Source organism: Bos mutus, chromosome 3 (assembly GCF_027580195.1).
Source record: "Bos mutus isolate GX-2022 chromosome 3, NWIPB_WYAK_1.1, whole genome shotgun sequence".
NCBI classification, from domain to species: Eukaryota; Metazoa; Chordata; class Mammalia; order Artiodactyla; family Bovidae; genus Bos; species Bos mutus.
The window spans coordinates 24,185,831-24,210,091 of record NC_091619.1 but is presented as its reverse complement, the minus strand read 5'-3'; the positions used below and the strand labels follow the sequence as shown (position 1 = coordinate 24,210,091).

General features: G+C 35.4%; 1 protein-coding gene across 4 annotated transcripts in view; it reads left to right on the top strand.

The window, feature by feature from the left end:
• Positions 1–24,261, top strand: part of MAN1A2 (mannosidase alpha class 1A member 2) — a 156,337-nt gene that overhangs the window by 113,747 nt on the left and 18,329 nt on the right. For all 4 annotated transcript variants that reach the window (XR_011463622.1, XR_011463621.1, XM_070367422.1 and 1 more), the window contains exons 10-12: positions 2,162–2,381; positions 8,058–8,230; positions 11,208–11,323. Coding sequence is in view for 2 of the 4 variants with exons in the window: in XM_070367422.1 (XP_070223523.1) it covers positions 2,162–2,381; positions 8,058–8,230; positions 11,208–11,323 (509 nt within the window). In the remaining 2 variants the exon portion in view is untranslated. The remainder of the gene's footprint in view (positions 1–2,161; positions 2,382–8,057; positions 8,231–11,207; positions 11,324–24,261) is intronic.

Below are 24,261 nucleotides of genomic sequence, written 5' to 3'. Positions count from 1 at the left end.
TTACTTTTAAATTGAACTCTTAGGCTTTTGTCACATTTTTAGAGAAAAGGGAGCTGTGCAAGAAATTTTAGGAGTCTGTAAGAGAATTGTTGGTAAAAAGTCCTGTCTTTACCCACCTTCTACTTTAATCCCAGTAGGCCAATGGGGATATGTTTAGATATCTTTTACTCATAACATAGTAAGATTTATATTACTATAAATAGTAATTAACTATAAATTACTATAAATATATTTATATTACTATAAATCTAATATACTATGTTACTGTGATGAGCAGAAATAAAGTGATACAAATATCACACAAAGATTTAGAATCTAAACTATGGATATTGTCCTTTAGGCATTTATTGGGTGCCATAAACACACACACACACACACACACACACACAGAGGCTTCACTCGTAGCTAAGTTGGTAAAGAATCCGCCTGCAATGCAGGAGACTCCAATTCGATTCCTGGGTTGGCAAGATCCACTGGAGAAAGGGATAGGCTATCCACTCCAGTATTCTGGCCTGGAGAATTCCATGGACTGTATAGTCCATGGGCTCGCAAAGAGTCAGGTACAACTGAGCGACTTTCACTTTCACTTTATATATGGAAAACATGCTGGATACCGTGAGGTCCAGAAAGATTAAAAAAACATTGTCCTTGTGTTTAAAAGGAAATAATCTTCATTATAAAAACTAATTTTTCATTTGTGCTTGAGTATTACAGTTAAGGACTTCCCTGATGGCTCAGATGGTAAAGTGTCTGTCTACAATGCGGGAGACCCGGGTTCGATCCCTGGGTTGGGAAGATCCCCTGGAGAAGGAAATGGCAATCCACTCCAGGACTATTGCCTGGAAAATCCCATGGATAGAGGAGCCTGGTAGGCTACAGTCCATGGGGTCGCAAAGAGTCAGACACGACTGAGCAAAGCAACAGTAAATGCTTATTATCATTATGATTATCAGCTACCCCTCTTTGCTCTAATAGGCTTAATAAAATTATCAAAGAGTACTGTTTATTTATAAAATGACTTATTAAACAATCGTTGAAGGCATCCTGCAGGGCTTGTGGAGTATAAGATGATAAATAAGGCATAGTCCTTATGTTTCTGTAAAACAAACATTGTGACAAGGAATATAGAAAAAACATTTGAAAGCTGATCGTTATTGAGCTTGTCAGAGAACAGCCCATAATATGAGTTGAGTCTTAGTATCTTTTATTATCAGAAAAGTATAATATTTAATCATGTATAATAATTTCTACTAAAGAGAATTAAATTAATGCAGTTCCTTATAGTTTTACAAAGAAGGTGAAGAATTAATCTTTAGCTCCTCTCAGCAAAATCTAAGAACATGGGCCAAAGGAACAAAGCTCTTAAAATTTTTCATTTTTAAAATTAAGCATGATTGTTGGACTCTACTTTGTGTTATATTCAGGTTTAATAAAGATTTCTCTCATCATTCCCATTCCTTTCAGTAAAGTTGACATTTCAGAAGAAGTAAAATTGACATTTTAGGAAACTGGATAAAATTGATATTATCTCATGGCCTCTCTTAACCATGGCACAGCCTCCAAAACAAATGCCTAAGTTTTTGAAGGAAGGGACTAAGGAATTATGTTTGAACTTTTCAGTTTATTTTTCTAAGTTTTATAACATTAAGCTATTTCACCTACTAAACCTTCTTAAAATACTTGAGCAATTATATGAAAAAGAAGCCATTTTAACTAATTATCAAAATCATATTTTTCTGCTTAACCTGAGTGTTATTCTTCCTATTAACATTTTGTTGTATGAAATAGAAAATAAATTAGCAGGGTCTCTGAGTTATAACTTGTCATCCTGACCTCAACTGAGTGATTATTATGCATTTCATTTAGAGCAAGAAGAAGAAAAACAGTAATATGGGTAATGTTATGTTGAAAGGTAATTTTCAGGCCAGTCTCCTCTCTCCCACCTTGTCTCATTATAGTAGTGATTGAAATATTTGTTTAAGATTATATGTAACTTGATTGTTCATTCCTAAACTTAATTATTGTAATTAAGTCTTTCAGTTCAGGATAGTTATTGCTTTGTAGAATATCATCTTACCAAGGTTTTGTGCCAGAAGGATGTAGTAAATCTGAATACTAACACTTTGCCTCTAAAATTTGGAATATCTACTCTTTCTTATAGGCTATAGAAAAACATCTTATTAGGAAGTCTCGTGGAGGTCTTACCTTTATTGGAGAATGGAAGAATGGGCACTTGGAAAAGAAGATGGGGCATTTGGCCTGCTTTGCTGGGGGAATGTTTGTACTAGGAGCAGATGGTTCCAGAATGGATAAAGCTGGACATTATTTAGAGCTAGGAGCGGAAATTGCACGTACATGTCATGAGTCCTATGACAGAACTGGTAAGAATATTAATAATGCTAATTGTTTAGTTTAAACTAATCTTAAGATAATATGTCCAGGAATTAGAAGGAAAATAAATAGGCATTTTTCACTTCAAAATAATTTATTCTAACATAGTAAATTATTTTTTTTAAACTTGAATTTTAATTCTAAATACGTGTTCCTGAATCTTTTTTTAAATTATTATTCTGAATTCTGTTTTTTTAAATAAAGATTTTGAATAAGTTGTTTTAAAGACAATAGGTAGGGCTTAATGCATGGGATAACATTATTTTAATATAGAAGAATTAGTTTATTTCCATTTCTATAAATAATGAGTTGCTTAAAAGAATATAGAATTGATTTAGGTTACATGCCTTGCCTATCTTGTGAAAATAGGAATAGCCAAAAGATATTAGTTAAATTGAATGTATAATTGATATCTAGATAACTGGTAGTTTGTCTGTTAGTTCACAATAATTTTTAAGTTGTTTGTGCCTTTAAAAAGAAGCTTTCATGTTGCTTTAGGGAAATAGGTGATATTTCTGGACTTCAGTGTCCTCACCTAAAAACAGTGAGATGATTCTCAGTTTTACAGGTGACAAAAGTTGGTTCCTGAGGGTGAAAAATATTGTTTGTGCATCCACGCACACACACATACACATTCATGCATTTAGTCATAGATAAACAGTATATATGTATTTGTTAAATATAGAATTTCATGGAAGGAGAAGGCAATTAGATTTAAATAAAAGCCTGAAGAATAGCCTTAAGAAACACTGAGCAAGGTCTTCCAAGTTTTTCCTCTGGCTTTAAAAATGTATGTTTCTATATGAAATAATGGATAATGGGCTCCCTAAAAAACTGAAAGCTAGGAATTTCTGTTGTGATTTCAGAAATTGAAATGTTGCTTTAGTTAAATAACTAAATTTGTGTTTCAGGGTTAATATATCATCAGGTACTATGAAACTGATATGATTGGTTTAAAATTTATCCTAGTTTATGAATGTCATATTTTTATATAATAAGTAATTGAACTTACTATGAAATTGACCTTTCAGTTTATCTCAGTAACTAAAGCGAAGATTCCATTTCTTGACAAAATATAACTAAGTCAAAAGGACATTGAGGCACATATCATTTTGTGGTGATTTAACTTAGTACATAATGCATCTGAAGTCAGTGACCTGAGTTACAAATGGAAGTTAAGGTATATTGTAGAATATCAAATACATACTTAAAATATAGCTGAAATTAGTATGACCTCAAGGAACAGAATGGATATTAAGTGTTTGTACTAGGACCCATGATAATAATACTTGTTATGCAGATTTTGACCACAAATCAACTACTGGATCTAAAATAGTAGGATTTCATGCAACACATTAAAATATGGTCTATTATGGTTATTATAATTAATCATTCATTCCATTAAACATGAAGCACATATTTTGTGCCAAGCATTATGCTGGATTCTTATGGGTTAAAGTGTGAACAGATGTCTTCCTTGCCTTTGAAAAATTCATAGAATACCAGAGTTATGAAAGGATTCCTCATATTACTGTACAGTTCTGACTTTCGCATTTCATAGTGATATTGCCAATGCTGATTTGAAACACTGATACTATGAAAAGAACGTGTGAACTAGGTTGAAAAGTCCCATGTTCCACTATTTATTATCTATGAGTCTTAGGCAAATCATTTAACCTTCCTAAGCCTCAGTTGCTCCATCTGCAAAATACTGGGATAATAATATCCAACCTGTCTTCTACAGAATGTTTTCGAGTTTAAATAAAATTTTTAAAAATGCAGTTTATGGTTGTTGTTATGCTTGTTCTGATGTCGTTTTCATATTGCCAGTCAATGAACCTGTGGCTCTTTCCCATGGTATGCCCCAAAAGATTACTATTTGATTTGTATCCTGTATTTTCAACTCTTTCACTGTTTTTACTTATCTTTAATCTCCAGCTTAGATCTTTTAATTAAAACATACAGTCCTAGTTATGCTTACTTCCCGCTAGGTTATTACATCTTCTGCTGTATTTTCTTATAGCTGTGCTGTAATTTTTGGCTAAGTTGTTTAAAAATATATCCACTTCTTAGTAGTTATTTGGGTTAATTTCATGCAGTAATCACTGCCTTGGGATTTCACTTCAGTTTATTGGAATTAGAATTAACATTATTTCAAAATCTGTTATTATTCATATATTCCACTTACTGATAAACATGGCCTACTGCTTAATATTTAGCTAGGTTTGTAGGAAACACTGCTGAATCTTCATGAAACAGAGCAGTAATTTGGTGTTGTGTGCTAGATTGCTTCAGTTGTGTCTGACTCTTTGTGAACCTGTGGACTGTAGTCCACTAGGCTCCTCTGTCCTTGTGAATTCTCCAGGCAAAAATACCGGAGTGGGTTGCCATGCCCTCCTCCAGGAGATCTTCCCAACCCAGGGATCGAACCCATGTCCCGTGTGTCTCCTGCATTGGCCAGTGGGTTCTTTACCACTAGTGCCACCTGGGAAGACATTATATCCGCATGGGAAGCTAGATTGATACATTGTTTTAGTTTATTCATACCTCAGGTATGAAAAGTGAAAGTGTTGGTCACTCAGTCATGTCCAACTCTTTGCAACCCCATAAACTATAAGCCTTCTGGTTCCACTGTCCATAGAATTCTCCAGGCAAGAATCCTGGAGTGAGTTGCCATTTCCTTCTCCAGAGAATCTTCCTGACCCAGGGATTGAACTCGGGTTTCCTGCATTGCAGGCAGATTCTTTACCATCTGAACCACCAGGGAAGCCCATATTCTGAGGTATAATGCAAAATAAATGCCAAACCAGATCTTAAGACTTCCAGAATATAGTACTTTCTCTATCTGGGTTTCTAGATTAAAAAGACAGACAAACTGCTGAACATTATTAAAATAATGACTATTATATAACTTAATTTACTTCACATTGAAATTGGATAAAGCCTTCCTCAGACTATGTGCTGTCACATCTGGGGGGAAATTTAATCTGTTTAGACAAAACATCCATTGAACATGGAGAAATGGACATATTTTAAGAGTTTTTACAGCTATTGTTTGCTTAAATTGATAGGAAAGGATACAGGAAAATAGTTTAAATTCTTCTCTTGCTATTAGACCATTGACACTGTAGTCAGATTGCATGTCCAAGAATATTCTTCGTGCTTTTTCAGTTCAGTCAGTCAGTCGTGTCCGACTCTTTGCGACCCCATGGACTGCAGCACGCCAGACTTCCCTGTCCATCACCAGCTCCTGGAGTTTACTCACACTGAAGTCCGTTGAGTCAGTGATGCCATCCAACCATCTCATCCTCTGTCATGTGCTTTTTAGATTTTGTTAAATATCTTTTGTTGACTTAAGTGTAATTATTTTTCCATCTGTACAGATTCTACCAGCCCTGAAAGATGCGTATGAATTTTATTTCCCATGACTTTACAAACCTGTGCCTGCTTTAAAATTATCTCTTACTGTCTTACAACTGACTTTTTATTTCAATTGATATTTTACTTTCATTTTTAAAATTTGTGCGTGTCTCTTTCCTTCACCTTCATTATATGATTTTTGCATCCTCTAGATTCTTTTTACTCAAGTACTAAATTATTTATGATTTTGACTCAATTTTTACTTGTTGGATTAGTTATTTTCCTTTTAGAAATGATGTATCGATTGTAAGTGAGAAATTTTAGGTAAGGAATAGAAATTAAGTAGAGGTAGAATGTTTTGAAATTATTTTTTACAACATTGCTTAAGCAAAAGAGCACCTGAGAATTAATGCCCTCAGAAACGTCAAAACAATGATTTGGCAAAAATAATGGCTATGGTATGTGTATTAGATTTGCATGTTTTTACTCACCAACTCCTCATGAATGAAGTTATAAATGATTAATCAGTGAAATAAAAATTTTACTAAGAAGTCTAAAATATTAGTTCCACACAGCCAATGTCTACTTTAACTCAAGTGATATTATTATGATTATGGGATTATTATCTAATTTAAAGTTAGCCTTAAAAGGTTAACATTTGAAAACTCCATACAATCACTTAACACTCCTGGTCTTTGAGAAAAGGAAAACATGAAACCCAGAGTAAGTGACTTTTCTTCCTATTTATTGGATTACTCTCATTTTGGTGCCTATGATGTTTGTTTGACTTTTCTTATTTTAAAAACATTTTTAAATGACAAACAATATTTGATTGTATGCCAGATCTTGTCAGTAAGCTGAGTAGAAGTTTTCTTACAATATATTGATAATTTCTTGGTTAGTCCTTACCTCACATCCCATTGAGGAGGTGGTCAGAACTATATGAGCACACATAAAGTTTTGCATGCAATTTCAGAGGCTTCTTAGACACAACATTATCTCCCTCTTTGAAAGCCTACCATAGAGTTATGTCCTCAGGTTAAAAACGCCTGCTTCGGTTCTACTTTAGTTCTCCAAGACTTAGCAATAATAGCTTGGTTTTCAGCTCTCTTCTGGATCATGGTTTGCTTTTAATAGAGCTACCATCACTACAGTGTTTTTTGGTTTTGTGTTTTTTCTCCAGTGTGGGCAGTGGTATGAAATGCTTTATTTTAATTATGATTAAAGGAGTTTATGGTGTCACCCTTACAATGCTAAAATTTGGCCACTGCAAACGTCATGCCAACAACTATGGCATGCTTTTGTTTTGGCATGGTTCTTATGCTACCTTTTCTGAGAAAATATAAAAGTACCTAGCATTTCTTGGAAGAAGTGAGAGACCTTGAAATTATTTGGCACTGATACAAACTAGTAAAAAAGAAAGGTGACAGCTGAGAGTGGTAATTGTGTGTGACTCCAGCATCCCAGTGCAGGGTGATTTTGTATTGCCCAGGTATAGAGTGCTGGGTATGATTAGAAAGAGGTTCTTTAGAAGTCTTTCATGTAGTACTATATTCCAGCCTGAATGGAAATCATAATTTAAGGTATTTTATATAATGTTGTATATGTGTAATGGCAATATTTCTTTTAAGTTTTTTCTTTAACTGTAGTTGATTTACAGTATTGTTAGTTTCAGGTATTTATTCAGACTGATAAATGGGCAATTTACTGATGAAATTCTTAGTGGTTGGCGATTTGAACCTCTTCCTAGCTGTATATACAGAGGTTATAGAAGAGAGATGATTTTTAAAACTAGCTTTAAGTTTTAAAATGTATTGCTTCTTAACGTACTATGGTATACTTAAAAGATTATAATCTGCAACTAAATCTAACTCAAAATCTGAGCTCTGAAATGTTTTCTTACATGTATGTGTTATGTTAAAAAGACTTAAATTGTCTTGACTTTTAAAAAAATAATTTTGCACAATACAGTTATTTATCTGTTTTATTTGATTTTGGACCAAAACAGGAATGTAATGTGCTTATGTCTAGCCTTAAATTTGTTTCTAAAGAATTACTAGACTCTTGTCACTTTAGTTAGATGTAGCAGTATGTTGATATACATTATGAAAAATATTTCATGTCAGAATAATAGAAATATTTATAAGAAAATGTGGAGCTTTTAAAGTCACTGATTTTGCAAAACAGCAGCAATAAAACAGCTATAAAATTACTTTATACTGTATTCTTTCAAGGGAGGAAAAATTTCTGGCAAACCCAACAAAAATGGTTTACTGTGCTCATTTATTTCTTTTGTCATGTTACAGCATTAAAGCTTGGTCCTGAATCATTCAAGTTTGATGGTGCAGTAGAAGCTGTGGCAGTCCGGCAGGCTGAAAAGTATTACATCCTCCGTCCAGAAGTCATTGAAACCTATTGGTACCTCTGGCGATTCACTCACGATCCAAGATACCGGGAGTGGGGCTGGGAAGCAGCCCTGGTAAATAAGCCAGTATTTCATTTTATGTGCAAGACTGTTAAATCAGTGCCATGTGTCCTCATCCATGTTACTTCATGTTTAGAATCATTTAAATGGCAGTTTTTCACTATGATTATAAAATTTCTATACTTGACTATTAATGCTTAACCTCTAGAGTAAACTAAAATCATTGTAAAATTGCCCAGATTCACAGCCTAGGTAAATTAACCCCCATTCACTTCAGTTTGTGTTCAGAGTAATTCTTTAGTGGCATCACAAGAAGGATTATTGAATTGTTAAAATTTTTCTACACTGAAAGATAATGCCAACACACACACACATACTCTGTCTCTCCATATATGTGTGTGTGTGTTGTGTGCATGCTCAGGCATGTCTGACTGCAACCCCATGGGCTGTAGCCCCCTAGGCTCCTCTGTCCATGGGATTTTCCAGGCAAGAATACTGGAATGGGTTGCCATTTCCTATTTCAGAGGATCTTCCTGACCTAGGGATCAGACCCACCACCTCTCTTGTATCTCCTGCATTGCCATGCAGATTCTCTACCACTGTGCCACCTGGGTGTGTGTATTCACATACATATATTTGAAAAGAGGAATTTTTAATGGTTAGTAAGTAAAGAAAGCAAATGGTTTACTTGTAAAACGCTAACCTTTCAGAGAATTCCATTGTCATCAGTACCTGGGAGAAAGAAAAGTCAATAAGATTGTTCATGAAAGTATAGCTTATCACTGGAAGTGAGGAGGTGTTTTATTCTCTGAGACATACTAATTATGATAAATAGTACTAATTACAATGGATAGTCATATTCAAATTATTTACCTTAAACTTGGAGTCTAGATAGAACCAAAGACATTCTAGGTGAGATAAATAGTGTTAATAAATTGTGCAGACAAGAATGTGTAAGATGTATTTTAGATCAGAATGTAGCCCAATTTATGTAAAAAGAAGGTTTCACGGGTCAACTAGACAAAAGTTTGGTGCCATTATGTAGATAGTCTTGCATGTTAGGTCAAGGCATGAATACTTTACTCAGTGTTTCAGATGTCATACACACACACTTTTCTCATGTACTATGCAAGTGTTTCTCATTTGCAAAGTAGGGGTAGAAGGTCCTTTGCCTAGCTCACAATCTCTCTGATCTTCTTTTTCTTCTCCATCTCTTACCCACTAAAACTCCTTAACTTTAAGAGTCCATCCTGGGACTACTAAAGGTTTTTGAAAGGGGAAGGAACTGTTGAAGACTTTTTAGTGGGGACTAACACAACAAAAGGATCTGATTGTAATCTGCAAGTTGGTGGGTTTTGGAGACCACTGCAATAATGTAGAAATGATGTGATAAAGACTTGAACTAAGGTGAGGACACTTATGTGTCATTTGCCATTCAGACATAGATGTTCTTTATGGAGTTTAAGAGACTATTAATAGAAGCAAGGTGATTACAAATACAGAGCAGGAACAGGCAAAGCATTTATTGTTGCTGCTTTTCTCTGCCTGGGTCCAAAATTGGAACACAGCTGCTAGGGGAACTTTGTGCAGGAGTGTCCTGCCACAGTTGAGAAAGAGACACAGTGTTGGCACAGTGGTTTGAGAACAGGACACACACACACACTTCTGTTGTGTAGTAACGGCTTACTAATGCTGAGGTAAACCAATATATAGGAGAAGTGAGTGTTAGTCGCTCAGTTGTGTCCGACTCTTTGCGACCCCATGGACTGTAGCCCGCCAGGCTCCTCTGTCCATGGGATTCTCCAGGCAAGAATACTGGAGTAGATTGTCATTCCGTTCTCCAGTATAAGGGAAAGAGGTAAGGTAATCCTGCAATGAATATGACTTGAATGTCCCCTAACATTTATTGCTTCTTATTTAGAGGAATTATGTAAAAATGAATAGTGTAAGTGTTAATTAGCTCTTCTTCAGAAAGGAGGAAGACCATATAAGTAAGAAAAGTAGCAAGGCTAGAAGCAGTAAGCCACAGCATAATGATGAGTTAAATAACCATACCTTCATTCAATTTCTCTGGGTTTGGTGGAGTAGAGAAAGAAAAGAATCATATGTGCTTTCAACTCTTTCTGTATGGCTTAATTGCAAAGAGTAATACATCTACAAAAGCAGAATGTTTGATAGTTTTGAATTAACAGGGTTTTGAATAGATTCTGTTTAATTCAGAATATTTTATTCAGACATGTTCAAAGATGAAGAAAGATAAATTAAGAATATGAACTCCCCTTTGGGCAGTAGAACATAGTAGTTAATAATAATGTGGAGCAAATTACTCTTTGCCTCAGTTTTCCCATCTGAATAGTAAAGCTATTAAGATAGCCTCACAGGGTTGTTAGAAATATAATTGTTAATAGATTTAAAGCTCTTAAGCCTTCAGCATATAGTAAATTCTTAATGATTGTTAGCTCTCAATATTTGTGATTATTATTGTAATAGGTGTGAGGGTGGGCTCTTCCTGCCAGTTTATACCAACTATAATGCTTAATTCATAGGATTATAATACACTGGCATATAGTGTGTTTACAGTAAATATCATATTGCTGTTGCTGTGGAGAGCTCCTTCAGTAATACACTTTTTAGCATGAGTTGGATTGTTGTTTATCCTTGGAAATGATAAAATTGCTTTTAAAATTTTTAGTTCAAACTGACTTCCCTCTTGATTTGTCAGAATTAATGAAGTTTTATTGTACCAGACAGATCTCTAACTCAGTGTGAATAGACTAAATTTGACTCCTAAGTTAGGAAAATATAAAATATCTTAAAAAGATTAAAGAGTTTTGGAGAGACATTCTACATCAAACAGGATGCTTCAGTTAATTTTTCCAGTGCAAGGCTACTTCCATTTGATTAAAAAAGTCTTATTCTGAAACTGTAAAATTTTCATAGAGATTCTCTGAACTTTTGACTATGGTTCCTTAACTTGTCCTTCAAAACTTGAAATTCTATGGAACTGACTCTTGTCTGATCTCTTTCACAGGCTATTGAAAAGTATTGCCGAGTCAGTGGCGGATTTTCTGGGGTGAAGGATGTGTACTCCTCTACTCCTACGCATGATGATGTACAGCAGAGCTTCTTTCTTGCTGAAACATTAAAGTAAGTAGATGCTGTAAAATTTTTTTAAACTGTAGGCTGGTTTTGCTATGTGGTCACTATGTGATCAATTGTGACTATGTTTTATTCCAGTAAATTTTATTCCAAATATATAGTGAAGTCTTGTATAGTTTACTCTTCAATTTTTAGTTTCATCTCGTGGAAGAATGACTTAGACTCTTTGTCAAATAAGAGTACCTTTATTTTGTCTTTAGCCCTTTACTATGCATTAACATTGTCTTCTTAACGAATTTACTATTAAAAAAGAAATGCATAAAATCAAGACCAACTTACTATGGTGTGTCTGTTTTCTCTGGTATCAGGATCTCTGAGGCAGAAATTGTTTTGCATATGTGCGCCTGTGTATCTTGCTTGTGTGCTTTTTCACCCTATCTTAAAATTCATAATTTGAGTATAATGGCAGAATTCTGGAAAGCTCTATAAGAATATATCAATACTCTTATATAGTCAAGGCTATGGAAAAAGATTTATGTACATGAATGTTTATTGAAGGTTTATAAAAAGTTACTCTTGGGTTAGTATTAGTTGGAAAGTTAAATAAGTTATTGTACATCCACAATGGATATTATAGACTCTTCACTGTATAATATTAAGTAGGCTATTAAGTGCACATATACATATATAGATGAATATCTTGATAAGTATTTCAGCAACATCAAAATGTATACTGTCATGTACCTTAATTGGTGTTATTCTTTTAGATGCTTTTCTGGTTTTGCTTTTGTTATCAGGTAAAAATAAATTAAACTGCTAATTTTCCTGCCTCAAATTCAGTTGCTGTCTTTATGCCTAGAATCAAAAGAAATTTTTTGAGCTGCAAAAAATTTAGAGATCCAACAAACACCATTCCAGTCCATTCCTCCTCTCTACATACGGACATTCCCAGTGCTACAGATCTCTTTACAACATAAAGAACAGTGTGTCATAAGGTGTTTTGTTAATCTCATTAGATGATAAAGCACATCACTGCCTTATAAGGCTAACACTGCATTGTTCAGAAGCTTTTATTATTAGAAGCACATTCATGTTTTTAATTTTTTTTTAACACCAAAACATTTTGTATTGGGGTATAGCTTATTAACAATGTTGTGATAGTTTTAGGTGAACAGCAAAAGGACTCAGCCATACATATGTATGTATCCATTCTCCCCCAAACTTACCATCCAGGCTGGCACATAACATTGAGCAGAGTTCCATGTGCTATACGATAGGTTTTTGTTGGTTATCCATTTTAAGTATAGCAATGTGTACATGACCTTCCTGAAGTCCTTAACTATTGCTCCACCCCACCCCTCACCCCCGCCCCGCCAGCAACTATGAATTTGTTTTCTAAGTCTGAGAGTCTTTTTCTGTTTTGTAAGTAAGTTCATTTGTATCATTTCTTCTTAGATCCCAGATATAAAGGATGTCATATTTCTCCTTCTCTGTCTTACTTACTTCACACAATATGACACTCTCTAGGTCCACGCATGTTGCTGCAAATGACCTTATTTCATTCTTTTTAGTGGCTGAGTAATATTTCATTGTCTATATGTACTACATCTTTATCTATTCCTCTGTCGATGGACATTGAGGTTGTTTCCATGTCTTGGCTATTGCAAACAGTGCTGCAAGAACGTTGAAGTGCATATATCTTTTTGGGCCATGTTTTTCTCTGGATGTATGCCCAGGAATGGGATTGCAGGGTCATATGTTAGTTCTGTTTTTAGTTTTTTGAGGAACCTCTGTACTGTTCTCTATAGTGGGTGTAACAATTTACATTCCCACCAACAGTGTGGGAGAGCTCCCATCTCTCTACACTCTCTCCCAGCATTTGTTGTTTGTGGATTTTTTTATGATAGCCATTCTGACTGGTGTGACACGATATCTCATTGTAGTTTTGATTTGCATTTCTCTAATAACTAGCAATGTTGGACATCTTTTCATGTGCCTCTTGGCTGTATGTCCTCTTCAGAGAAATGTCTATTCAGGTCTTCTACCCATTTTTTGAGTGGGTTTCTTGTTGTTATGCTATTAAATGTAATAAGCTGTTTGTAAATTTTGGAGACTAATCCCTTATCAGTCACATCATTTGCAAATATTTTCTCCCAGTCTGTGGGTTGTCTTTTCATTTTGTTTATTGTTTCTTTTGCTGTGCAAAGGTTTTTGAGTTTAAGTAGACCCCATTTGTTTATTTTTGCTTTAATTTCCATTATTCTGGGAGATGGATTAAAAAAGATGAAGCTTCGTCATCTCATTTAAGGAGAAGGCAATGGCACCCCACTCCAGTACTCTTGCCTGGAAAATCCCATGGATGGAGGAGCCTGGTAGGCTGCAGTCCATGGGGTCGCTAAGAGTCGGACATGACTGAGTGACTTCCCTTTCACTTTTCACTTTCATGCACTGGAGAAGGAAATGGCAACCCACTCCAGTATTCTTGCCTGGAGAATCCCAGGGACGGTGGAGCCTCCTGGGCTGCCGGTCTATGGGGTCGCAGAGTCGGACACGACTGAAGCGACTTAGCAGCAGCAGCTGTGATTTATGTTGGAGAGTGTTCTGCCTATGTTTTCCTCTAAGAGTTTTATAGTGTCTGGTCTAGCATTTAGATCTTTAATCCATTTTGAGCTTCTTTTTGTGTATGGAGTTAAGGAATAATCTAATTTCATTTTTTTTTTTTTTTTTTTACATTTGGCTGTCCACTTTTCCCAGCACCATTTGTTGAAGAGACTGTCTTTCCAACATTGTATCATCTTGCCTCCTTTGTCATAGATTAATTGACTGTAGGTGCATGGCCTTATTTCTGGATTTTCTATCCTATTGATCTATGTTTCTGTTTTTAATGTGGTACCTTACTGTTTTGATGAGTGTAGTTTGTAGTATAGTCTGAAGTCAGGGAACCTGATTCCTCCAGCTCCATTTTTCTTTTTCAATATTGCTTTGACTCTTCAGGGTCTTTCATGTCTCATTACAAATTTTGAGATTTTGTTGTTGTTGTTGTTGTTCTAGTTCTGTGAAAAAAGCCACTGGTAATTTAATAAGGGTTGCGTTGGCTCTTAGATTGCCTTGGGTAGTATAGTCATTTTGACAATATTGATTCTTCCAATATACAAACATGGTATACCTTTCGATCTGTTTATATCTTCTTTGATTTCTTTTATCAGCATCTTATGGTTTTCAGAGTACAGATCTTTTGTCTCCTTAGGTAGGTTTATTCCTAGATATTTTATTCTTTGTGATGCAAAGAATGGTGTTAAATGGAATTGCTTCTTGAATTTCTCTCTCTAATGTTGCACTGTTAATGTATAGAAATGCAACAGATTTTTATGTATCAATTTTGTAACCTGGAACTTTACCAGATTCATTGCTGAGCTCTGATAATTCATTCCAGAGCTCTGAGCTCTGATGGTAGTTTTCTGATAACATCCTTTGGATCTTCTGTGTATAGTATCATATCATCTGCAAACAGTGACAGTTTAACTTTTCCAATTTGAATTCTCTTTACTAGAAGCATGTTTCTTATATTGAGTTAAAAATCTGCTTCACTGTGAGTTCTATTCTATGTTCCATGCTTTATCCTTTGGAAATATGGAGTCTTCTACATGGATGTTAACTAACAATATTTGTATATATTAGGCTAAAGATGACAAGTTTCTGAATTATTTGTTTCTGATACCATTCTGGTTGGTTTCTCTGGAGAATGATTCCATGGTTTCCTAGACTGAACACTGTATCAGATGTGATTAAACCAGTGCAGAGTACCAGTCACTAAGTTGCTCATTATACCTTCATTAGTGAAAGATACTATTATATTCTTTCTTAAAAAAACATTTATTTATTTAAACTTTTTATTTTGTATTGGAGTATAGCTGATTGACAACGTTCTGACAATTCAGGTGGACAGCAAAGGGACTCAGCCATACTTATACATGAAGATAGTATTGTATTCTGTTTTATGGTGGCCGTGGTAATATATCTTGAAATTTTACTATAGGTCTTTTTCCTTTTAAATATGAACTAAGATAATTATTTTCTCTCTTATATTGGTATGATTAGCTTTTCTGAAATTTAATTACCTTTTCCCTTCATTCATCATTAAGTTTTATTTTGGTAGATTTAACATATTCTAATTTATTGAAAATTTTTTGAACCCTTGAGTTTTTCTTTTAATGTATTATCTATTCCAGCTTTGTATCATGCACAGATTTAATAGGTATGTCTTTTCTGTATATACACAAGTTAACCAAACATTAAAGACATCTAACCATGTATTCTTAACCAGTTCATATTTATCTGTTTTTTCCCAACTCTTTTTCTTAATAGTTGTGTGACTTTGGACAAATTACTTCATCTCTCTACCTCAGTTTCATCATCTGTAAAAGAGGAATTAATAATAGTATCACCTAAAAGGGTTGTTATGAGGATTAATACAGCAAAGCCCTTAGAGTCATACCTGGCACAAAATACAAGGTAGAAGGTATAAAGTGTGCCTAGGAGCTGGGGAAAGAAAGGCAGATGTGAAGCAAAGGAGAATGAGGACAAGCTGGAGAAGTCACAAGGACAAGCGATCCCACATCTGTCTCACTTCCTCCAGTGTTCATAAGCAAGTGAGTTGCAGAAGTACTTGGCACCTTCTGCCATGGGGCTATACAAGCCTGTCTTAGAAATTGGAGAAATTGATGAGGTGCTCCAGTAGGAACTGCAGAAAATGCAGGTCTGGCAGCTGCCCCACACCTCCAAGGTGAGCCAGTTAATCCCTGACAATATGCATAACTCTTAACAGCACGTGGCAACCCTGCACTGCCCCTGAGAGCATAATGGCTCATGCTTTTTCTTCCTCCGCATCATATATATGTTTTTTGTAGCAAACCCTAACTCAGAATTGTACAGAGAAAGTAATTCTGACAAATATAGTTCCAGCTTAGCTATGCTGACAAAGTATGATCACCATAGGAGACAAATCTTGCAGATAATGAAAAATACAACCTACTTCATATCATATAGTATACAATATTTGTATATAAAATAGATCATTTTAAAAGTGCATTATAAAGCTATGCTAATTAAAAAGGTTTAGAAATGATGTAAGAATAAATTAAACAGTGGAACAGGATAGATTTCAAAAATAAGTCCACTTACATGTGGAAATGTCATCTTTGAAAAAGGCAGTTCAGATCATTGAGGAAAAGTTAAATAATTTAATAAATGAAGTTAGAAAAATTATCCAAAAAAAAACAAAACTGGATTCCTGTAAATACTAAAACTGAAATTATATAGAACATAGCTTTAAATATTAAAAATGAAGTAAAATTCTAAAACAAATCAAAGTTTTTTTTTACTCCCCAGCTGTTGGGATGAAGATGGCATGACACACAACCCAGAAACCATAGAAGAAAAGATTTAAATTTTTAATTGCAGAAAAATAAACATCTGCAAGGGTGGGGGTGGGGTGGGGAAGAACATCAGACAAAGTAAAGTATCAATTGTCTTTTACAGTGTAAATATATTTGCAGTACTTTTGCTTGTCAATGGGTAAATTTTCTTGTAAGGAAAAACTTAAGGCAGTTTACTGGAAAACAGATGGGAAATACCATAAATACATGAAAAATATATATTTGACCCACTCATAAAGAAATGAAATAAAATGAATAATCAAATACCATGTTTCACTTTCAGTTACTTAAGATTTAAGAAGTTCGCATTCTGGTGTTAATAAGAACATATGGATCTAGTCACTTACAAGCACTGGAAGTGACCATGTACATTGTTTGTTGTGGGTGGGGAAATCTTTTTACAAAGAACGTGTTGAAATATTAAGAGCACATTATTTTTGCCTCAGTAATCCTACTTCTAGACATTATCCTACACGTATACTTCCACAAGTGAGAAAGATGGACGAAAAAGTTTGTTTTGTATTTCTGTGTTTTTTATATTCTTTGCTGTTTTACTGAATAATTGAGTTCTGCATGTACCTTTTAGTCACATCTCCTACTACACCACTTTCCCCCTGCATTTATTTGATCCATACCTGCCTACTATATGTTTTCTGTTTCATACTATTTAATTCATTTTGCTATATCTGCATACAGTTTTTATGCTTTAGAGATATCTGTATTAAAAACAATTAATATTAGCCTTGATTTCTTAGGACCTACACAAGGCAGAGGAAATAGATGTTTATCTAATTTTAATGTGACAGGTGCTATACTATTCATTCTGTATATTTCAACAAACATTTGTTGAGTGTGTGTGTCTTTACTCTTGCTTTCACTTGTGCATGAAATTTATCATTTATTTTTTATATCCCTTAGAAAATCCTATTACTTTTTCAAGGTCTAGCTCAAATATCACTGTCTCTGGGAGTCCTCTCCAAAACTAAGACAGGATTAGGCCATCTTTAGGTATACCTACAGTACTTCCTTTGTTTTGATAGTCTGCAAATATTAATACCATCACTGCTTCATGTTTGGGATAGAGTATACATACACTCAACAAATGTTTGTTAAACTGTACAGAATGAAGAGCATAGCACTTGTCACATTAAAATTAGTCAGATAAACATCTGTTTCCTTTGTCTTGTGTAGCTCCTCAGTAATCAAGGCTAGTATGATTGTTTTTAATACAGATATTTTTAAAGTATAAAAATAGTCTGTTGTTGTGTAGTCACCAAGTCATGTCTGACTCTTTGTGAGCCCATGGACTGAAGCACACCAGGCTTCCCTGTCCCTAACCATCTCCTGGAGTCTGCTCAAACTCATGTCCATCAATCAGTAATACCATCAAACCATCTTATCCTCTGTCGCCCCCTTCCCCTCCTACCCCCAGTCTTTCCCAGAATCAGGGTCTTTTCCAGTGAGTTGACTCTTCGCATCAGCTGGCCGAAGTATATCGGAGCTTCAGCTTTAGCATCAATCCTTCCAATGAATATTCAGGGTTGATTTCTTTTAGGATTGACTGGTTTGATCTCCTCACTGTCCAAGGGATTCTCAAGCATCTTCTCCAGGACCAAGGTCGAAAGCATCACTTTTTTGGTGCTCAGCCTTCTTTATGGTCCTTCTTTCACATCTCTACATGACTACTGGAAAAACCATAGCTGAGTTGACAGACCTTTGTTGACAAAATGATGTCTCTGCTTTTTAATATGCTGTCTAGGTTTATCATAGCTTTTCTTCCAAGGAGCAGGTGTCTTACTTTCATGGCTACAGTCACTGTCCACAGTGATTTTGGAGCCCAAGAAAATAAAATCTTTCTCTGTTTCCACATTTTCCCCATCTATTTGCTTGAAGTTATGGGACCAGATGTCATGATCTTAGTTTTTTGAATGTTGATATTTTTAAAGTAGAAAAATAGTCTGTGGATATGGCAAAATGAATTAAGTAGTATGGAACAGAAAAAATGAAAAATAAAAGTTTTTCTGTATGCCACATCTATTTTCACTTCCCAAAGATAATTATAGTTGATCCTAGAATAACTTAGGTTCAGCTGTGCAGATCCACTTATATATAGGTTATTTTTAATAAATATATTGGAAAGTTTTTTTGAGTTTTGTGGCAATTTGAAAAAACTTGCAAATGAACCGTGTGACCTAGGAGTATTGAAAAAATTAAGGAAAAAAATCAGGTACATCATGAATTCATAAAATATATGTACATACTAGTCTATTTTATCATAGACTACCATGAAATATATACAGATCTATTATTAAAATTTCTCAAAACTCACACTAACACAGACTATATACATGGCACTATATTTGCAGTCCAATGATTTGAGTATATGCTTAAAATGAAGAGTAATGCTAATCATCTCCATAGGAGCAGTTCATCTCTCTAGTAAATTGTGTTATCAAGGAAAAAGTGGTCTCTTTTAGTTTTTAAATATTTTTCATCATATTTAGTGCAATATTGTGAACTGTAAATAACACCATGGTACCCCCACAGTGATGCTGAACATGTTCCTAAGAAGTAAAGTCATTGACATTGCAAGAAAAAATTGAATTGCTTGACATTTACTATAGATTGAGGTCTGCAGCTAGTGTTTGCTACTGCATGATAAATGAATCTGTGTAAGGATGATTATATGAAGGAAAAAGAAATTCATGGATTCATCGCTGCAGCTAGATCAGCAGACACAAAAACCTTGCACTTTTTGCAAAATACCTTTTATCTTTCCATGAAAATGCAGCTTTTTATGTGAGTGCAGGATTGCTATAAGAAAGGCATTCCTTTAGACTAGTATAATTTGAGAAAAAATCATTATAAGACAAAGCAAAAGGAAGGTGAAGGATCTGAAGCTGGAGGATTTAATGCCAATAAAGGATGGTTTGCTAAATTTTGGAAAGAGATTTGGCTTTAAAAAATGTCACGATAACAAGAGAAGCAGCTTCTGCCGACCAAGAGGCAGCAGATGAGTTCCCAGACACCACTGAGAAAATTGTTGAGGATAAAGAGTATCTGGCTAAACAGGTTTTTAATGCAGACAAAAGAGCCCTATTCTAGGGGGAAAAATGCCACAGAGGTCATTTATTAGTAAAGAAGAGAAGCAAGCACCAGGATTTAAGGCAGGAAGAGATAGCTCTACTGTTAACTGCCAACTCTGCTATTTTGTGCAAATGCAGTTGGGTTGATCAGAACTGCCTTTATATTCAAAGCTGCTAATAACCCTTGAGCCTTGAAGGAAAAAGAAAAACACCATCTTTTGGTTGCACAATAAGAAGGCCTGGAGGAGAACCCTTTTCTGAATTTGTTCCATCCTTGCTTTGTCCCTGAAGTCAGAAAGTACCTTGCCAGTAAGAGATTGCTTTTTAGAATTCTTTCATTATTGGTCAATGACCCTGGCCATCTAGAACTCCAGAGTTCACCACCAAAGGCATCAAAGTGGTCTACTTGCCTCCACACACAACATCTCTAAGTCAGCCTCTAGATCAGGGGTCATACAGATGTTTTAGGCTCTTTACACAGGGTACTTACATAAAAGACTTAATACTGTGGACGAGAACCCCAGTAGAGACAACAGGAATGGAAGGATTACAGCCTTGAAGATGCTGTCATTGTTAAAGAAAAAGCCATGAAAGCCATCAAGCCTAAAACAGTAAATCTTTACTGGAGAAAACTGTCCAGATGTTATGCATGACTTCACAGGATCTACAACAGAGCCAATCAAAGAAATCATGAGAGAAATTGTGGATATGGGGAAAAAAAAAAAAAACGGAGGTGAAGGGTTTCAAGATATGGATCTTTCAGAAATTCAAGAGCTATTAGACACCACACCAGAAGAATTAACAGAAGATGAGCCCTTCCAAACCAGTGGCAGATGATGTGGAAGAAGCAGGTCCAGGAAGCAAATTGACCCTAGACTACCTGGTAGGAGGGTTCTGATTATTTAAGACAGCTTTCGAATTCTTTTACAACATGGACCTTCTATGATATGAGTAATTGGTACCACATAGAAACATTTTTAGAAAAATGCAAAAGCAAAAAAGTCAGAATTTAAGCTGTATTTCCGTAAAGCTATACTGAGTACCTGCCTCCTTTCCACTTCTGAGACATCAAGACCAACCCCTCCTCTTCTCTTCATCCTCAGCCTACTCAACATGAGGATGATGAGGACGGAGACCTTTGTGATGATCCACTTCCACTTAATGAATAGATCATCATGCTGTATAGTTACTAAACTTACCTGTTGTGCATGTGCTTGTCTCTGTGTGAAAATCTAATAACCATACAGCAAGAACTGTATGGAATGAGATGCTCTTATGTCATTGTCATCATCATTTAAGTATTCTTTGTGTGGAACATTATGTGCAAGACTTGTACTACATTCCCAGCAACAGTTCACAAGGGTTTCTTTTTCTCCCCATCTTCACCAGCACTTGTTATTTCTTGCCTTTTTGGTAACAGTCATTGAAACAGGTGTGATATCTCATTGTGGTTTTGATTTGCATTTTCCTAATGATTAATAATGTCGAGCATCTTTGCATATATAGCTATTGGCCATTTCTGTGTATTTTGGGGAAAATGTCTATTCAATTCCTCTGCCTGTTTTTAATTGGGTTATTTAGTTTTTAGCTATTGAGGTGTATTTTTTATATATTTTGGATGTTAACTCCTGCCAGATACATGACTTGCAATTATCTTCTCCCATTCTGTAGGTTGCCTTTTCATTTTTTGGAGTCTTTTGCATTGCAGAAGCTTTTTAATTTGAGATAGTTAGACTTATTTTTGCCTTTGTTGCTTGTGCTTTTGGTGTCATATCCAAAAAAATCATTGCCAAGACCCCTGTCAAGAAGCTGTTTCTCTGTTTTCTTCTAGGTGTCTTATAGTTTCAAATCTTAAGTAGTAGTTTTTAATTGTATCACTTTATCATTTCTAACTAATTTTTAAAGCATTCCTGATTTCCTATGTAAAATTTCAAATTGTCCCCTTATTCTCTCATTTTCTGTTACTTTAATTTTCACCATAGCATCTATGTTCTAACATAGTATAAAATTTCCCTAGGGATATAAGAATATATGCCTTAGAATATGAACCGACAAGGATGGTGTTTTTGTGTATTTTAGTTATTCTTGTATCCCCACCGTCAATGGTGAAGTCACATATACGTGTTTCAGTATTAAATATTTGTGGGATAAAGGATTGGAATCATTTGATTCCAAGAGAGCAAGAGCAGAAAAATAGCAGTTTTATAAGATCTTGCCAAAATGGGAGTGGGAAGAAGAGAATAATAGACCTGTTTTATTTCCTGCTTTAGGCTCAGTGTGTGAATTCAGTTAGTGCTAGATAATATAGCTAATAATAAGTCAAGAAACTGATAAAGCAAGAAGAAGGCAGCAAGATGTGGAAAGTGAGGGAATCAAGAAAGTTGATCTGTTTTCTGGAGAGTCACAGATTCAGATGCCAACATGAAGGAGAAAAGCAAAAACAGTGCAAACTAAGTGGTGTTAGAAGTTACAAAAATTGGTAAACCGAGGGCAGTGGTTCTTAAACTTGAGCATGCATCAGAGTCACTCGGAAAGCTTCTTAAAACACAGATCCTGGACTCCCTCGCCAAAGTTGCTGATTAGCAGGTGAGAGTGGAGTCTGAGAATCTGCATTTGTAACAAGTTACCAGGTGATGCTGATGCTGCTGTCTGGAGGATCACACTTCGGGAACCACTGACATCTGTGACTCAGGAAACCACTTATAGGAAGCAATTAGAGATCAAGGAATTACCTATCCTGATAAGGAATAGCTAGTACACCATGAGGTCAGGTGGGCAAATCATTGCTCAAGTGTTATATTTATGTAGTCCAGTCTCCTGAAGTGGTGTACTGAAGGACCACAGCATGGTCTCCACATTCTTTAATCCCTCTTAAGACTTAACCTGGGGCTTCCCAGGTGGTGCTAGTGGTAAATAACCCGCTTGCCAGTGCAGGAGACATAAGAGATACAGGTTTGATCCCTGGCTTGGGAAGATTCCCTGGAGAAGGAAATAACAACCCACTCCAGTATCCCTGCCTGGAGAATCCCATGGACAGAGAAGCGTTGCAGGCTACAATCCATAGGGTCGCAAAGGGTCGGACATGACTGAAGTGACTTAGCATGCAGGGCTTACCACAACGTCAGTGCAATCTAAGTATTAGACACTAAGGGACACACACACACAATGGATTTCACTTCACTGTTTAATATGAGTATTTTTTCAGTTTCCAAACTGTATTTTGAAATGTCCTTGCCAGTTTTCTTTTCCTGCAGTAGAGGGAGCTACAACTCAAATTGTACTTATGTAGCAATAACACATAATAAGATTATTTTTCTTTTCCATCAATCTTTTTTCTTAACTTTAAAAATCAGCTTTATTAAAGTATTCTAAGTGTACAGTTCATTGTATTTTGGCAAGTATATAAGCCTGAGTAACTACAACCACAGGTAATATGGAACATTTCTATCCTCATCTTCCAGTGAGTCCCTGAACACATATCTGGTTTGTGTCACTGTAGGTTGCTTATTCTGGAATTTCATATAATTGCAGTCATGCATTATGCACTTATTTTTGTTTGACATTCTTTTTAGCATATTTTATTTTAGACCAATCGGTGGTGTTGCATGTATCAGTATATTCCTTTCTCTCGATAAGTATTCTGTTATATGGCTGGTTAACCACATTTTATTTATTCATTCACTTACTGGTGGTCCATTAATCATATACTTTTGAAAGGAATCTAGAAAAAAAAGAAATATGTTTGACTACATATAAGCATCTTAATCTTAAGTTTTTTCTATCTAGAAATGTTTTAATTCTTCCCTTAAAACTAACTAATGTCATCTATTTTGCAACTATCAAATAATTTGCTATTAAGTAAAATTGTAAATGTTTTAATCTTGGTGCATCTTAAAGCAGAAATGACAGAGAGTTAAAATTTGTGGCAACAATCTTCTTCTCAAAACTTCAGTAAATATTGTTGACTGAAGTGTGTTCTAAGTTTGCTTTGGTTTAAAAAAAAACTCTAGCGAGACTTCTGTTTCTCCCTTCGCAAGCGATTTTTTTAAATTAAATTAATTTATTTATTTATTTTTGGTTGCTCTGGGTCTTTGTTGCTCCATGTGGGCTCTCTCTAGTTGCGGTGCACAGGCTTCTCATTGCAGTGTCTTCTCTTGTTGCAGAGCATAGGCTCTAGGTACATGGGCTTCAGTAGTTAGGCCGTGTGGGCTCTAGCCACGTTCCAGCTTCAGTAGTTGCAGCACACAGGCTCAGTAGTTGTGGCTCTCAGGCCCTAGATCACACAGGCTCCAGGAGTTCTGGTGCAGGGGCTCAGTAGTTATGGTGAGCGTTAGTTGCTCCATGACATGTGGAATCTTCCCAGACCAGGAGTCGAACCCGTACCCCCTGCATTGGTAGACAGATTCCTATCCACTGTACCATCAGGAAGTCCTGTAAGCATTTTTACTGAGTATGTTTTTCTTGA